The sequence below is a fragment of the Phalangium opilio genome, unplaced genomic scaffold (genome assembly GCF_054372755.1).
Source record: "Phalangium opilio isolate 3A_F unplaced genomic scaffold, DU_Popi_V2 ptg000003l_1, whole genome shotgun sequence".
In the NCBI taxonomy this organism is placed as follows: Eukaryota; Metazoa; Arthropoda; class Arachnida; order Opiliones; family Phalangiidae; genus Phalangium; species Phalangium opilio.
The window spans coordinates 8808232-8825909 of record NW_028324145.1 but is presented as its reverse complement, the minus strand read 5'-3'; the positions used below and the strand labels follow the sequence as shown (position 1 = coordinate 8825909).

Here is a 17678-nt window from a genome sequence, read left to right as displayed (position 1 = left end):
CTTAAGGCCAAGCGATTCATCTCTCCAATGCCAAGAGCCTGTTCTACCACCACGCCCCGCCACGACACTAGCCTGAACTCCATCCTACCAAGTATATATTCTCGTATAGGTCTCTCTCTCTCCTCTCTCTCTCTCTCTCTCTCTCCATCCTCCTGAGCTTCCCTAGCTATGATGTCTCTCTATCATCTCCTCCCGACCTCCCCCCATCTCTCTCCCTCCTCGTTCACCCCATCCTCTTCTCTCTCTTGAAATAGGACTATAGGTTCGATTTGGTGATGGACTGAAGATAAGGTAGGGGAATGAGAAACGCGCTTTGGATTATCCTTGCTTTCTAAGCCTTTGTAGGTATTAGTTTTAATTGGATGAACAACGGTTAGAGGCATACGGGCATCGTCCGCGCGTTTTGAGAATGAGAAATGTTTTCAACCCCCCCCCCTTCCCCCTTTTTCGCGAATTTACTAAAAGGGGTTTACTTTGAGTATGGTATTCAGTTGCTTTTCTTTTTCTTAATTTAGGGGTTTAAAGGGGTTGATGTGGGCTTGGGGGTTTTTGCTTTAATTGATTGCCATCTTTCTACGGCGATGTCTTTTTGAACGGAGCCCGTCTTCATTCTCCCACGCGTTCTCCCATTTTTCCCATCGCATTGTTGTTTTGATGGTTTTTCCTTTCTGGGAAAAATTTAGCTCGCCGTCCGTTCGTGACACGTTTCATTGTTTTATTCATTCTCTTAACCCTTTTACTATATTTTCATTAAATTTAAGATTTAGCCTATGTTTCAAGCGAAATATTGGTTTTCTTTTTATGATGTCCCTCGGAATTAGATGATTGATGATGCTTTGCTAATTTTGTTTCCTGAACATACATTTTCCCCTGAATAGTTTTCGGGAAAAAATTGTTTTAATTAATTAATTTGCGGGAAAACATGTTTTCGAATATGCAAAGCGTTTAAGCATGTGGTCTAATTAGGCTTAAGTTTAACAAACTCGCGTACTCCTTTTTTCTTTTTTTCGTCATCGTAGCTGCGACCTCTTTTTTTATCGCCAAAAAGAGCGTTAATTATTAATTTTCACGTGTATTCGTGACGTCACAGACTTTTTAAAAGGTTAAGCCTTAAGGCAAAGGCTTAAATACCCGTTATTAAATAGTGATATCATTTTCCCGCTTCCTTTATACCGGCCCGAGGCTTAGAAACAACGTTTATACACGCTGCCTTTGTTATAAAATAAAGTAACATTTTTATAATATTCTTTCCTTTATAAGGGGGTTTTATTTTTGGGTTTTTGAAACTCTTACCGGCTACCAGGATTGAAGCCGCGTGGCTTAAATTTGCGCCCAAACCGTTCGTGACTTCGCATCGATATAAACCCTCGTCTGATTTCGTCACGTCCAATATTGACAATTCGAATCCTTCCGGTGATAATAAAATTCTTGAATTTGCCGTGACGGTTGCAATTGCGGAACCTGCGAATAAAGGTTAAATAATAATAGTACATTGTTAGAAACTTTTGTTATTATTATTATTATTATTATTATTATTATTATTATTATTATTATTGGGGTAAATTTAGGCTTAGGTCTAGGGATTTTACGCTTAACTTTATGGTTTTGGGTTTTTTAATTTAGGAAATGAGAGATTATATTAATGTTTGGGAAAAGTTGGTATGTTTTGAAATGGTATTCAAATATCATTTTAAAGTATTAGGCCACTGGAAGTAGGCTGACCGAAAAGTCCAGGTGTTTAGCGGGAAAGCTTGTGTTCAGCCCCTGAAAGTAGGCAGGGCTCCCACAAGGTCCCTAAAAGTCCCTAAAGTCCCTATTTTCCTACAAGGTCCTTAATCTACCCTAAAATAGGTATTCGGTCCTTAAATCACCCTCTTTTTAAAAACCTCAGAAAAAGTATAAGGGTGACCTGAAAATGTCTTGTCTGAGATTTTAGCAGAGCCCCAAATTTGCGGAGCTCGCTTCGCTCGCTCCGGTTATTTATGATTTACTTAATGTTAAATTTAAACGAATTAATTGGCTAATTTTTATAACAATAACAACTCGTGCAAAAATTATTAGACTGAATTTAGACTGGTTTTCATTTATGTTCGCCTTGTACGTTATTGCAAATGGTCAGAGATTTTTTTTACGAACCCTGGAAAGGTCGAAATTCTAGTTCAGTGGATTTTTTAAAAAACAGTAAACATGATACGAAAATAGTTACTTCTAATCAAAAAAACCTTCCTTATACATTAGAGCCAGTGTCAAGTCTTAGCTACCGCTCCCTTAGAATAAGAATATAAACAAAAGAAAGTCAGAAATAATATCCTATTTTGTCGAAAAAATAAAAAAGAGTAATAGGTTCCTAACTGTTTGTGATATTTTCAGAGAATAGATATAATTTTGTTTTACCAGTGGTCCCTTTTTGGTTCCTACTTTAAGAATTTAGGTCCCTATTTTACCCTATTTTTATCGTGAAAAGTCCCTTTTTCCCCTATTTATTTTTGAGATTTTGGTGGGAGCCCTGAGTAGGTTGACCGAAAAGTACACGTGTTTGGCGGGAAAAAGTTTGATCAGCCCCTGAAAGTAGGCTGACCGAAAAGTACACATGTTTGGTGGGAAAGCTTCAATCAGGCTGTGAATTTGAATTCGCGAACCGGAATACATCTCTTTAATCTTGAAAAATTGGGAGTTTATTTAAATTTAAACGAGCTAAGCCTAATTAAAGGTTATAAAACCCCTCCTATTTTATTGGCTGCGAAAAAATTCAGATAATTGACCAATAATGATTACACTCGCCTTCTAAATAACTTCAAATAAGAATCTTTTAAATTAAACCAATTTAGATTTATTTCTCCTCTCTAAATTTATCGAATTTTAAATCAATTTCAATTATTTTTTAACTAACATAAAACGTATTTAGACCTATTTTCCTTCTAAAGAGCCTAAAATCAACTCAATTCTTTGTCCAGAACCTCTCTTTAAAAGTTAACACGCGTACTGTGAAGTCAGGAAACTGAAATCCCTAAAAAAAGAGAAAGTAAAAATAAAAAAAAATACCCTCTATAACAATTACTAGAAACGGTCGGTTCGGTGGTGTAGTATTTGGATCCTAATGGTTTGCGGGTATATTTGTCCTCACTCAGTTCCCTTCCTGCGAATCCCGAGCTCTTCTTTTTGTATGAAATTTACGGTAGTGTAGCGAAAGAAGAAGAAGCGTGTGTATGTTATAAGAAAACCAAAAAAAGAAAATGAAGCAAAGAGGAAATGAAGTTGCTATCCAGGCAAGCAGCCTTCGCCCAAAAAAAAAGGGAGGCTAGCTGGACCGCGGTGTGGCCTTTAAGCAGACATTGAAAATCAATGAAAAACCTCGCGCACCGTTATAAAACACGTGGTGGAATAGAGGAACAACGTACAGAAGTAGATAAACTTGAAGTTTTCTTATATGAATATTCACTCTTTAGGTTCTGGAGTTGCAATTGACTGAACCAATTTTGAATTTTTCATGGTGTAGGGTTGAGCTATCCTATGTACAGGGTGTTTCTAATAAGTCTACCATAAATTAAACCAAAGGGATGTTCTTTGGACGAACGATTTTGAGTGGAAAATGTAACTTGCATCTCCATTTTGACCTAAGGGACACTGTTTTCAAGATAAGATTGGGATTGGGGTATTTAATTAAGAATCTGAGAAGTAAAATTTAACCTCTAAATAATGTCCTTCTTTTACAGCCATATTCCTTATAACTTAACCATTTTTTATATAACCCCAATGGGTTTTTTAAACTCTAAAGTTTGCAGAAGGTAGCGATAGAAAAATGTGTTTAGCAGAATTAGGGTTTTGGGGCCCTGTTTATCGGATTTCAATTATAAGATAAGTCTTGAAGACTAAATCGTTGGCGTGCGCCAATCGCGCTCTAGATAGATACACTTAGTTCCAGTTAAGGAATTCTGTAAAGGAGAAGGTATAAGACTTTACGTATTTATATAAGCAATCAATATCCCTGGGAAATGGTTACCGGCGCGCTGAATACTGGTGCTGAGATGAACTTTAGATGTTTACATGACCTGTAACTTTCGAACAAACTTTTATTCAAAGTTATTGCGCCAAGGCTTAGTTAAAGAAAAAATACGCAATTGGACGTCAGGCTATCCATTGGTCATTTTAAACGGGTCAAAACATTTATCTATCGCGTGGGTCATTTTAAAGAGGTCATCATTTTGAAAAGCATCCATGTTCATTGCATTCTTGAGAGGATTTTGGTCGTAAGAAACTTACTGAATGAGGTAATATCCCCATTTAATCGACAGTCCAAGCAACCAACCGTAAAGAGATCTTTAATTGACCTTAATGGCAGTTGATGACCCAAACCCAAGGAAATACTCCAGAGTCTCCGACCTTTTCCCCTTTCCCTATATCTTTTTGCTCCTTTTAGATTAGGTTAGTCCACTCTCATTAAGTTCATCCCACGGTATAAACACAGCGCAGACTATTAACTACAACTTAGGTTGCTATGATCGGTAACTTTAGAGAACACTCAAAGTGGTACGAACTGTTTTTTTTTTTTCATTCCAAGCATTTTGCCGTGTCTAATAGAAGTTAACTTCCCGCTTTCTTTACTTAGGGTAAAAAGAGTAAAGACTAAATGTCTTTTTTGTGGCTAAATACTCTCTCTCCATTTCCTAAACGAATAGATTTGTCGTGCCTGGAACTAATTTAACCCCAATGGCCGTGTTACCCTCAATTCTGTTTAACTAAATACACTGCAAGGTTGTAAAACGATTCCATGCAATGAAAACCTGCATATAGTCGAGGCTTATAAGGGTCAGAGGTCGTATATTATTTTTCCATATCCGGTTTATATTTGATTTGATATTAATGGCGGTACTTCCGTCGTCTGCTTAGCCTTATTCTTAATATAACAGCTGACGTGTAGTTGAAGTTCATCAACTCTCACTCAAAGGAATAACGGTCTTTTAAACGGTAGCAACGAACGCGCTTTTGTGACGTACCTATTACGTCACCGGATACGGCGTCCAATTTCCACTAAAACTCTCACTTACATAACAAAGGCCTAACGACTTTTAAAACGGAACCGACGATATATTTTCTAGTAGATTAATTTTGAATGAAAGTTTATGGAGGTATAATTAACAGGAATAACGGTGGTTTAGAGTTGGTATATTATAGTTTGATATCTTTGTCCTCCATCTGTTTGAAAATTAAACACGTAGTTAAGCCTACTTTTGTAAAGAGGACTCGGAGAAGAGTAAACTTTTGGAAGGATTAGATAACTAGGTCATTTCTAAACACACTTCATCCCTCTCTCTCTCTCTCTCTCGTTCTCAATTGCCATCCTCATCAACGCGTCTATTGGCTCTTCTCATTTCGCGTAGAAATAATAAAACAGCAAAGATTATCAGAGACAGGATGGAAGAGGAGAGGAACGAGCGGAGTAATGTACAGATGTTATGATTTTAATAACGGGCTACAGAAAGAGATATACGGGGGGAATTTTACCGACGTTGAATTGCGCCGACCCCGTTTTAAACAAACAAAAACCCAACCGAGTTACGAGCAACTAAATTCCTTCACGGGAAATGATCGTTTTACAAACAGAAGGCCTGCCTTGATGCGAGGCACGGTTCACTATAACTTAAAAAGAGTACGCGCAATTTTAGATGAATTATTTCTGTTTGAAAGAACTAAATTTTTGGCTAAAGACCGCACGTTGTTTTGTTAAGACTGAACTTTGATTGGTTTGTGGATAAGAAGGACGTTAGATCATGTGACTTCAAACAATACGGCGGACCAAATTTGGTGGACTGAGTGATAACTTTGAAGCCCATCTAACCTCTTTGTGGTATCCACATACCCAATCTATATTCCATTTTTTTTTAACCCTATAGCTCTAATTAGCAGACGAGTCTTCGCCCCCCCCCTCTCGTTATGAAAAAAGGTCTATTATTCACCGCATTATCTGGTGTCTAACCCCTCGGTTCTGCGTTTAAACTACTGAAATTATGAATTTATTTATATTCTTTCAAGAATATTGTGTTTATAACTAACTTGTAATACTATTTTATATCGGTCATCAAAATACTTTTGCTTTATCGAAAACTACTCCATATTTATGTGATAAATTATTGCATTCATTTTAGAGAGTGTGGCCTGGCGATTTCCTAAAATGGATGTAGGGGTGAAGATGCATGGAAAGATCGTAAAAATACAGAAAGCAAAGTGGGGGTGGGAGGGGGATTACCATAACCTCTACACCCTGGTTTGTTCCTTCGAAAACTCTCTGTTCACATGTATGGAATATAAAAATTTTCCCTGTTTCTCGTACATATACCATAAGTTATGTTCCATAAGTTTGTTACTAGTTACTTAGAGTTTGTCATGAAGTGAGTGAGGTAGGTCATAGATTCTCGTAAAGCGACGCCTGGTGAGGCGCTGCATGTCAAAGGCTTAATTCAGACTGAATAGGAAGATGGAAGTACTGCGAGAGTAACCGAGTGTAGTTAAGCAATTCTCGCTTGTCGTTCTGCTAGAACTAGCTCGAGCTGTAAGTCTCTAGCATTACCAAGTATAGGGAGTGTCATACTTATGGGAACGTATCTTATAAACTTATGGTTTACTTCGCAGTTTAGACCCTAAACGATGGATGCGTTTTAAAACTACAGTAGCTCTTTTCCAAAACAAGCTACTCCTCCCACTTTCTAAACGATTTATTTTTCGCTGAAAGTTTTAAGCTATTAAAAATGTTTAATAGGGTAATGGCAGAGCGTAACCTTTCCTTGTTCCAAAGGGATCTATGGAAAGATAACGGTAGTGCCGCATCTGTTTAGACGGTTTTCAATTAGCTTGATCGACGCGTACAGGGTATAATGGTTGTGTTCTTAACGTCCAAAGAATCACTAATATAAAAGGTCTTCCAAAAATGATGGTAGGCGTAGGACCCAAGTTTAGTTGCTTCTATTTTGAGTCGAAAATGAACCTTCTGTGACATCTTGCCCTAATTAAACAAGTTATGATTGTATCTGTGATTTACCTAAGACACCTTAATTAAATGAGGAATCATTGTCTGTTAAGTTTCTTACCTAAATTTAAGGGGTCATCCCTAAAACACTCTTATCATAACTTGTTTAGGGTGTTGCTTAGGGGGAAAATGTGGTAGAAGTTACATTTTCGATTCATAATTTGGACCCATTGTACTTCGGTCGTAACATCCTCATCCTGTTTGGAACACCATTTATTAAGAAAATTGGTCTTTTGGGAGAGACGTTGAAGGCCTACAAGGAATTTATACTTATTTTCGATTATTTCATCGGATAATATAAATTCGTAACAAGAAGTGATATCTAGTTTATTAGGGAGAAGGTATAAATTCCCCACATTTCCAGCTTTATCTCCAGTCCAAACGTAGTTCCGGAGTTAATCCCTGCCTCTAAATTACAACCAGCATCTCATTGCTTCTTGAAAACTCACGTCAGCGCGACGCGAATGACGAAAATTACGTGGTATTTTCCGACTAAGGAGAGGCGAAATAGCCCGGCCTTCTTTTATGTCTCCCCCCCCCTTGTATTTTGAAAGGGGGACTGGGAATGCACGCGGAATACTTAGGCATCTTATACCTTCTCCCTAGTAAATTATAGATATCGCTTCTTGTTCGTAATATTTAGTCTGAACGGTATAACGTGAAATAACTTGGCGTTAACATTTTTGAGCTTAAAAGAGGGAAGAATTTGAGAGTTATATAGGCACTTAATAGGATGGAATTTTCACTATCAGCGTTTTCTCTATTAATATAACTCGCTCAATTAGTCAAAATCTCTTGGTTGCCTTCGCTTATTAGCATTTTGGGCATTCCCGAGTCGCTCGGATGGATGACCAAGCGTGCAGTAGAGCTTGTGCATGTGCACGCCTTCCCTGGATGGCTAAAACCTCCCACATGTCGATCGATGGATCCCAAATTAGTTTTAACCGAATTTAGAGAGTAATTTCCTCCCCCGCGTCCCGTATGAAGGCATATAAGGGTCTTTTCCCGTTTTCCACTCGTCGTCGTCGAGGGCTTAAGCCTTTGCCTTACTATCCCATTAATAGGATACAGTGGAAGATAAAGTTAAAGCTTCCCTTTTGAATTCAATTTCAAGGTTCAATCATGCGACAGGCGAGCAGGTGATTATTTTATTTGTACGCTTAAACACTCTTCACTGTGATAGGCGGCGTGCACCTTCACCCGGTTATCTTATAACCAAGGCTTAAGTCAACACTGACAATTATTTAAGTACTCTTTGCAATTAGAATGACCTTATCATTTAACGTTTCATGGGGTCATGGAATCCTCTAATTAATAAGACATGCACCTTGACCCGGTCATCTTAGAACCAAGGCTTAGTCAACACTGACGTACTCTTTGCAATTAAAATGGCCTTATCATTTAACGTTTCAACCCAAAAGGAGTAATGCACCCTGGATAATTAATGAAAGTACTTAATCTTAATCATACTAATGTATCCTTTACCTAAATAAAACTTTGTCACCTGGCTCGCCAATTCTTATATAACGTTGTACAAGTTGGAAATCCCAAATTCCTCCCTTATTAGTGGTAACCCCAATTTTTGGAAAAGATCGAGTTGAAACGAACGAATTAAGAGCTAGGAAAGATGGGTAATCGGAGAGGTCACTCAGTATAAGAGTCGTGTTGAACTTGACATCATTGCCAAAGGTGGGCCTCCTATTCCTTACGCTTTTATCCATGGTCATTAAACTTTGTTCCCGCTCTCTCCCCACGATGACAGGGGGTTGCATTTTTCTGGGATTTTGAGATAGAGAAGGGGTTATTCCCCTCGCGGAGGAATATATATGTATGTATGTATAGAGAGAGGTAGCCGGTGGTAAATCCCCTTACCCGTTTCTTTTATCCACGTGATCGAGGGTTTCGGGTTGCCGTCGGCTCTGCATCTCAACGTGGCCGTTCGACCGCTGTGAACTTTCTGCTCCTCCGGTTTCGTTATCCAATGGGGAGCGGCTGAATCCGAAAAAAAAGAGAGAGAAAATTGTATATATTAGTTAATTTAAAAGTTGTACTATTTCTGGACTGGTTTGCCTAAGTTCCAATGGATGTTTTTATAATCGGATTTAAAAATAGGATGAAGTTTAATCTTTTATCAGCGAATTCGTAATTTACGTCAACATCATGAAGGGAGGAGTGTTGACAAAGATTTGTTTATTAATGTTTAAACATTTATTTACACGGTATTGTATACAATTTCCGTGGAATTGCAGTATAGTGAAGGAGAAAATGTCAAATGTGCTAATTCTCCCTTTCCAAGGGGTTACGATGCTTGCAACATAATAGTTGGGGTTACAAATTACAATAAACAGGGCTTGAGTAATAGACCGAAATGTTTACAAACATTCACTCCACAATGGTAACATGTTTTTTTTCCCCCGATATCTCAAAGAGGTTCATAACTCTGGTTCTATAAGAGATACAGGAATCTCCTTTGAATATGTTACAGTCCTATTTCTCCCCTTGCCAATGGCACTAAACATTTGGGGTTATAATAATAAACATAAATGTTCATAAACATTCTCTCCCCAAGGTTAACATGTTCCCCCCCCCCCAATATCTCAAAGAGGTTCATAACTCTGGTTCTATAAGAGATACAGGAATTTCCTTTGAATATGTTACAGTCCTATTTATCACCTTGCCAATGGCACTAAACATTTGGGGTTATAATAAAAATAAATGTTCGTAAACATTCTATCCGTAGGGTTAACATGTGTGTATTTTTCGATCACACTTTTGTAGGGCCATAACTCTGGTTCTATAAGAGATACTTTAATTTATTTTGAGCAGGTTTCGTGCCATTCAGGAGCCATCCATCATGAGTGAAGCTCCTTAAGAAGCCGTTTCACTTCCTCTTTGATATTTAAAATCAAAACTTACCCAATATATTTATATATATAACTCTTTCCTTCTGTATTATTTAACGATTTGCCCGAATAATACACTATATAGGCGTTGAGCGTTAACAATCTCTTGTTGGTAAATCGGGCATACCACCGTACTAAATCTATCGCCGATTCCCTTCATTATTTTATACTTATGCATAAATATACCTTGAATTTCTCCGCATAAATTTAGAGCTCCCCCTCCGGTATCATGGACCTTATAAACCCTATAAGGGGTTGTAAAACAGCAGCTGGGTGCGTTGTCGATGTGCAAAAATCGTGTTACGAGTAAGGCCGGGGAGATTGGGATTCTGGTATATCAAGGTCATGGGAAAATTTAAAGGACTGTGTTACTTAGATGCAGGGGAGAAGGGAAGTAGATGAAAGATGTCAAAAAGGGTTACTTCCTTGCTGGTCCTCTTAGAGTTACAAAGTCCATGTCTGCATGCTCTAGACTTTCTCCAGGACGAAAACCGTTATCAATTTTGGGAAGGGGACTCGCCCGCTGGACTTGAACCCCCGTTGCGCCCCCAACAGCGAGGCAAAAGGGGGGGGGTTGAATGGACTTTATTCAATTCATTCTCTTTATTATAATATGTGATATATAAGAGACTGCCTGTTTCGTCCATGGGACTAAAGCTGAATGAAAGATAACTAAGATTTTATTCATAATTTTTGTTCACCATGAATATTGAAGCGTTTTTAATTGTTTATAAGCTAAATTGAAACTTCGTTTCGTGGATACAAAGTTTATCAGTTGAAATAGGAATACATACAGCTACTGGGAATCGTTGCGTAGCCATTTTCTCATCGTATCTATGCGGATTTGGTGGGAGGAGCCATAGACTAATCATTACGTATGAAGAATTTCACCTCGCGAATATTCGTATCTCGCACGCGTCTAGAACCTCGCTTGCTACCAACCAATGAAATCACAGTTACAAAGACGTCAGAATTATTAGGTCTGACGTATTATACTCAAGCCCTGCCCACAAAACCCGCACAGAAATTAACATGGGAGATATGGGTGCGCAATGATTCCTGGTTGAAAACTTTGGTCAAAGAGATAAAAAAATTTAAAGTTAACACGTTCATCTTGAGCCAGCGATGTTTTCAGTAATTTTAAAAGACGTTATTATGAGAAAATGAACATAAATACTTATTTACACTTCGGTTTTAAGAGGACCAGCTTCTTAAAACTCTTAGAGCCACTAATGCAATATTCTCAGAAGAATTAAATCGCATTCATACTTGTGCAGAGTACTGTATATACACTATGAAACTATAAATTCACCATGATGTAGGAATTTAAGTTTCCAAGGGAACGACAAATCCATCCACTCCACTAGCTCCTTCCTGTATATTTACCATTTGTTTTATTCATCCATGTCTCATGGACATTTTGGACAGAAGGAGACGGGGGAAACATAGGACAAGGCTTAATCTAAAGGAAATATCATTCATCAAGGCAAGGAGCAGCGCCTTTAAACCCCCGCTAGGCAACCGCTTCCACCTGACACTAAAACCCAAGACAGGTCACTGCCTTGATATTTGGATATGTGACGACGCGTCGCGTTGTTGGGACTACTCCTCGTATAGGAACAGGGTGTTTTCAAAACCCTTTCCCCTCCCTCAATCTTCGATAAACACATTTTCACCCCCCTTTAATTTACGGCCCACGGGTCAGTTATAAAGCTTAACGGTATACGGTCACTTCAAACTAAAATAGCTGATGATGAAAAGCAAGTTCCAACACTTTTGGTAATATTAGAACCTTACGGTTGTTTTACCGCGCTAAGCCTTTCGTTCGCTGTTGTCACTGGCCTCGGGGTTTTGAAATGCTTTCCGCAATTAACTCCAGGCAGAATTATAGATTTAATATATGCATTTTTATACGCCAAGAACGAACCGTTTTATTATTTAAAGTGCTAGCTTAGTTCGACTAACTCAGACTTTTCCACTATTTCTATCTGTACGTTTATTTGTTTTAAACTTTTCACTTTCGGTTTTAAAATGATTTCGATTCGAGTGGTTGTGTGCCAAGAAAGGTTCAACTCTCGAAATTAAAACTACGGTTACTTTGAAATGTTAACAAGTTTCTTAATATTATTTAAAATAACACTTTGAAAGAAATACCAAGAAGTGATATTTAGTTTATAAGGGAGAGGGCATAAGATGCCCAAGTATTCGCGCGCCATAGTCCCAGTCCCCCTTTCAAAATGCAAGGGGGGACGTAAAAGAAGGCCGGGCTACTTCGCCCGACTCTCCTCAGTCGGAAAATACCACGTAATTTTCGTCATTCGCGTCGCGCTGGCGTGACTTTTCAAGAACCAATGAGATGCTGGGTGTAATTTAGAGGCGGGGATTAACTCCGGACAGGCTACGTTTGGACTGGAGATAAAGCTGGAAATGGGGTGAATTTACACCTTCTCCCTAATAAACTAGATATCACTTCTTGGAAATACGGAGGAATGAATATCTAAGAAAAATAGACCAAAATGTGTTGTAACAATTTGTTACAGGTATTATTCCTTGTTCATCACGTGATATTAGTCTAATAACTGTTAATGCACGTGTAATTTCAACCAAGGCTTAACGAATATTGCAATAACTTGCCTGGGTTTTTACTAAAGCTAAAGTTTTCCAAATATTATTTAAAAACAAATATGGAATTAACTATTTCCATTACGTTGAATTATTTGACTGAATTTTCCCCATTCGCGCTCCCCCAATTAATACATTAGAAGACGGGGAAAATGTTAAACATTTAAAACAAAGGTTACCTATACCTTTTCTCTCCCCCTAATATATCCATTCACCTAACCTTTGCGAATAAAACGTCAGTCCTTTTAGCCACGGTAACAGCGGCTGTCTTGTTGGGTAAGGGCTTTTACCGGGGGTTACGCTTCTCTCTAGAAAGCAAGATATATATTCTAGAAGGGCAGTCAACCGATTGCCAGGTTGTCGTCGCCAGAAACCGACGTATGTCCTATAGCAGACGACGGTTTACTCTTGTTAGCGCAAACAAAGGCTTAGGAACAATTCGAATAACGTTACTTGTAAAGTCAAGTTGTATCGTACGAGCCCGAAGCCAAGGGCTATCAAGAACAATTTATGTTCAGGCACACGTTTTCTTTCTTTCTGGATTTAATAGAAAAATTGCAATCGTAACAATTTTTATTTTATTTCATCTCTTGAATCTCTGATTTCCGGGAAATTAGAAAAGTTTATTTCTCTCGGTGGGGGAACTTTAATTTTTTTTTATATATTTTACGCCATAAAAAATAAAGCTAATTTGAATTTCTAGTTAAATTATGGATCACAAATCGAGGCTTGACTAGAAAATTATAATACCCCTCTTTAATTAATCAAGAATTAATTTAAAATGACGAAAGTTAAGGTTTAATATTTAATGCAATATCCTTTGCGCGAACGATAAGATAATTTAATTTTTTTTTTAATCCAGAAAATTTTTAACTTAATATTTTATTCAAAGAGAGAATGAAACACGTGAAAGCTTTTGAATGGTGATTTTGCGCATTTCATAAAATCGTGTCAAATTTCACACGAAACTCGATATACGAGTTAAGCCTAATTCGAAAGATCTTGCTGCGTCACCTCTGCGGTTCTAAAGGTTACTCTTTAAAGAACTCTTTGTTTACCTTCCCTTTAAATCCGCTTTTGTTTCATATCATCCTTTATTAAATTTTCAATAAATTATATTTCAGAAATATGCCTGGCCAGATGTGTTTACGCTTTCGTAGATGCGGTCAGTCTTCTGTAGCCGCTGTTTCATGCCGGGATATATACTAAAACCTTAAACAGCAATTTCTCTCGGCCCTATTGCGTCCAAAAACCATTTTCCTTCCCTCAACGCGCTGTCCCTCGAGACGTGGACGTTATATTTTTGATAGCCTAAAGGCTAAAGCCCCGTATCATACCAGAATTTCCCCCGAAATGATATAAAGATGTAGGACGGTGCAGTGATATAGCTAGGTGCGCGCGGGGAAAGAATGGTGTAAGGCAAAGATAAAAGTCCATGGATGTGATGTGAAAAGTATTCCATGTTGTACGTCTTGTTACAGGGAGGCTTAATTTGATTTTGGTGTGGCGAAGTTATATTTGATTTATCTCTTAAGTAATTTAAATTGCACCAAATGAGTTGGGTCAGAATTCCTATATACTTGATCACGTGACGCTTGCTATAGGCTTTTTTTTTTTTTTTTTTTTCAAACAAGGCCTAACCCAAAAGCATAATGCAATCAATGTTTTCCTCAGACGTTTAGTTTTTCTACGATTTAGGGACTCTTAAATATAATTTAAAATGTACCAAATGAGTTGTGTGTGAAAGGTCAGAATTTCTATATGCTTGAGCACACTTGCTAAGCCTATTTTTCAAACAATGCTTAACCCGAAACATAATGCAATCAATGTTTTCCTCGAGAAGTTTTAAATTCGTTATGTTTTTCTACGATTTATGGGCTCTTAAGTAATTTAAAATACACGAAATGAGTTGTGTGTGAAAGGTCAGAATTTCTATATGCTTGAGCACGCTTGCTAAGCCTATTTTTTCAAACAAGGGCACAAGGCTTAACCGAAACATAATGCAATGCAATGTTTTCCTCGAGACGTTTTAAACTCGTTTGGTTTTTCTTCGATTTATGGGCTTTCATTGATAGAGTTATAGAGATATAAGCGTATGTTTTTACCTTTAACTAGAAGTAGTGCCGAATAAGAGTCACTCCCTTGGGCATTGGAGATTCGGCACGTGTAGTTTCCGGAGCTGAGGGCGTTGGCGTCCTCTATTTTTATGATGGTCTCTTCGTCCAAGTTTCTGATTTTGACTCCCCGATCGGCACTGACCGCGTCTGGCGAGGCGGATCGGTTGATGTCCGTCAGTTGGCGACCGTCTTTCAACCAAGAGAAAGTGAAAGGTCCCGTCCCCGATTTGACCGAGCATGTCACCGTAGTTTTCTCTCCCGCCAACACAAATGGCGGGAAATTAAATGGCTGGATTTTGGGTTCATCTAGATAGAAACCATTCACGTGTCACAACAATACTGAACTTAATTAAAACAAACCTCCTCCGCTGCCTTTAATTTCCGCGTGTAATACCAAAATTTGAGATGTTAAGTAAGACGACAAGAGATAAACTACGACGTTAAGATTAGATACAGTTTTAACTTCATCCGTATAACAAGTGCACCAACTCGATAACCTTTCTATAATCTCGACTTTAATTAAAGTTGTTGAAACGAATTTAAATTACCCAACCTTCTAAAGTATACGGTAACTAAATTAAATCCAAACCAAACGTTACATTATGAAACTTCTCTTTTAATTTTGAAACCTTATTTTATAATTAGATAAGTTTTATCTAATATAAATTTAAAATAATTTATTCTATGTGAAATCAATTTTGCGTCGAAAATGTAACTTACAATGACATTTTGCCACAAGTCGTGATTGAATTGTTTATCGTATGATGCCTTAAATTTACGAGAGAAATTGAATTAATATGATTTCTAATTTAATTAGGGGCAGTTATCCGTAAAACAGTTCAATCATAGCTTGTTTACGCGGTGACCCCGGACGGGAAAATGCATAGGAGTTACATTTTCGACTCAAAATCACCCAATGTACTGTTTGGTCCTGCCACCCTTTTTTAGGAAACACCCTGTATTTTGAAAATAACACAAGAAAAATGATTTTTCTTACCAGAACATAGTAATCCATGAAAATATTGTCCCAATATCAAGGTCACAATCGCACCTGCATAATTTTCTTTCATCTCGCCGACGTATAGTTTCTAATAACCACAGTACACGTTATTATTGTTATATACTTTCGAGAGAATCCAATATAATATATTTATCATTCGAACCGGCGATGTTTGTAAACAAATCCTTTCAAAGTATTACATAATCCAAAAGGATAAATATAAATTAACTCTTTGATCTTAATTTCCCCACCGGATTTATAACATCTTATAAACGCGCGTGAAATTCTTACGACGTATATTTGTCCCGAAATCGAATGGAGAAATTCCATACACCGATCCGCGAAATCTGTTGAATCCTGATGAAACGAAGCTACTAGCTAGCTAGCCGCGGGGCTTCGACCCTCTCAGAAATCGAGACTTTTCTGAGGACTGCAAAAGAGCGCGACCAACAGCCAACGTTTCTTTAAAAATGTAGAGGATGCTGCCGAAGAGTGAGTGAGGGAGGGGGTTTCGATGCTACGTAGCTGCTACTACTAGTACGTCTCGCGTCTTTCTAGAGGAATTTCCTTTTGCTTCGAATCTCAACTCTCAAGAAGAAAACAAGAAAAATCGAGATACACACACACCATGTGTAGGGTGGAATCACGGAATGAAAGGAGAGAAGGTTGTGAGAAAGCAAATGCCTTTTCCTCTCTCTCTCTTTCTCGCTCTCTCTCTTTCTCTCTCTCTCTCTCTCGCTCTCTCTCTCTCTCTCTCTGCTCAGCCTCTTCCAATCCTTTTCAATACTACTTCCTAGTGGTGTAAAAGTCTAAAAGAAGAAACGAAGGGGAGGGGAACACCATGGAATGGGAGAACCTCTCCAAGCATGCAACATTATTTTGAAATCGGTTTCTCTCGTTTCACCCAAGCTTCTTTTGGTTGTTGGCTTTCGATGCTTGGTCGCTTCGTTGGTTTGTGTTGTAGATGTGTGGATGTTGTTACTGTACAGCTAGAGAGAGCAAAAGAGGGCGCGTCCGTCGGCTGTCCCTCTTTTCACGCCTCGCCCACTTCACCTTTAAGGGTTTTTGCCCTTTACGCTACGCGCTATCTCGCCCTGGCCTCCCTGCCTGAGATCCCACCATCCATCGCGCTTCGATAGATGGGCGCCCACCACCTGCTTAGAAAAATCACCCCAAACGGATTTTGGAGCCCAAATCGAGAAACAAACATTTTTCGACCAATGGAGAAGATTGCCCGGATGGATTTTTAGATGAAGAGGGGGATAATGGGGTCAGGAATTTGGTTAGATGCTACGTGAATATTTTATGGGTATTAGGAAAAGTGTATCCCAAACAAGGGTAATTGTAACATCAGAACATTTGGGGCGAGGTTGCTAAACTGAATTACATACGTGATGTAACTATTTGCCAAGGCGCATGCGCTTGTGGATATTTGACCAAGGTCAAGACAATCAAGGTTTGTGAGTTGATTGCTGAGGATTTAGTACCACCAAACAGTCATAGAATTCACCCTAGCACGGTTCGATGCCCATCTGAAGTTTGATAAGCAGGAGAGCAAATTAAAAGGGTTTTTCGAGCCTGGGACGAATCATGTTACATAACTAAAGTATTAAGAGGATACAGAGTGTCATCACGTTCTGTCATTGGCAAAATGTATTTATACGAATTCAGTTGCAAAACACTTTGACGTTGGTCGCTCGTTGTTCATTATTAATGCGACAACTGAACTAATTCATTATTGTATACTTGTTTTGGCTCCCGCACTTAACGGCAAAGGAAGGCCCAGTCGTTTATTATTTTAGTAGGTTGAGTGTATATATAATTTTTACGTAATATTACCGCCGGCTGGCCTGACTATAGTCTCGAGTACTTTTATCAATCTGAAATGTCAAAAACCATCCCTTCACTTAAGCCTCGCGGAGTTTTAGTTTTAGTTGCTAGAGAAGATGGAAGACCACCTCCTTTACTTCTTAACTGTCTCCACTTTAACGCTCTAGCAAGTATAGGCTTAACGT

General features: G+C 38.3%; 2 protein-coding genes across 3 annotated transcripts in view; one reads left to right on the top strand and one right to left on the bottom strand.

Annotated features, from left to right (window-relative positions):
- Positions 1-17678, top strand: part of Oatp30B (Organic anion transporting polypeptide 30B) — a 97013-nt gene that overhangs the window by 17909 nt on the left and 61426 nt on the right. The window lies entirely within an intron of this gene.
- Positions 1-17678, bottom strand: part of LOC149717590 (cell adhesion molecule Dscam1-like) — a 101122-nt gene that overhangs the window by 76043 nt on the left and 7401 nt on the right. The window contains exons 1-4 of one of the 2 annotated variants that reach the window (XM_089840247.1): positions 15661-17003; positions 14652-14969; positions 8894-9013; positions 1294-1461 (exon numbers count right to left, since the gene is read on the bottom strand). The exons of the other annotated variant lie outside the window; for it this stretch is intronic. Coding sequence (XP_089696373.1) covers positions 1294-1461; positions 8894-9013; positions 14652-14969; positions 15661-15733 — 679 coding nt within the window. The 5' untranslated portion in view covers positions 15734-17003. Of the gene's footprint in view, positions 1-1293; positions 1462-8893; positions 9014-14651; positions 14970-15660; positions 17004-17678 lie in introns of those variants that run through there. 2 annotated transcript variants of the gene reach the window in all.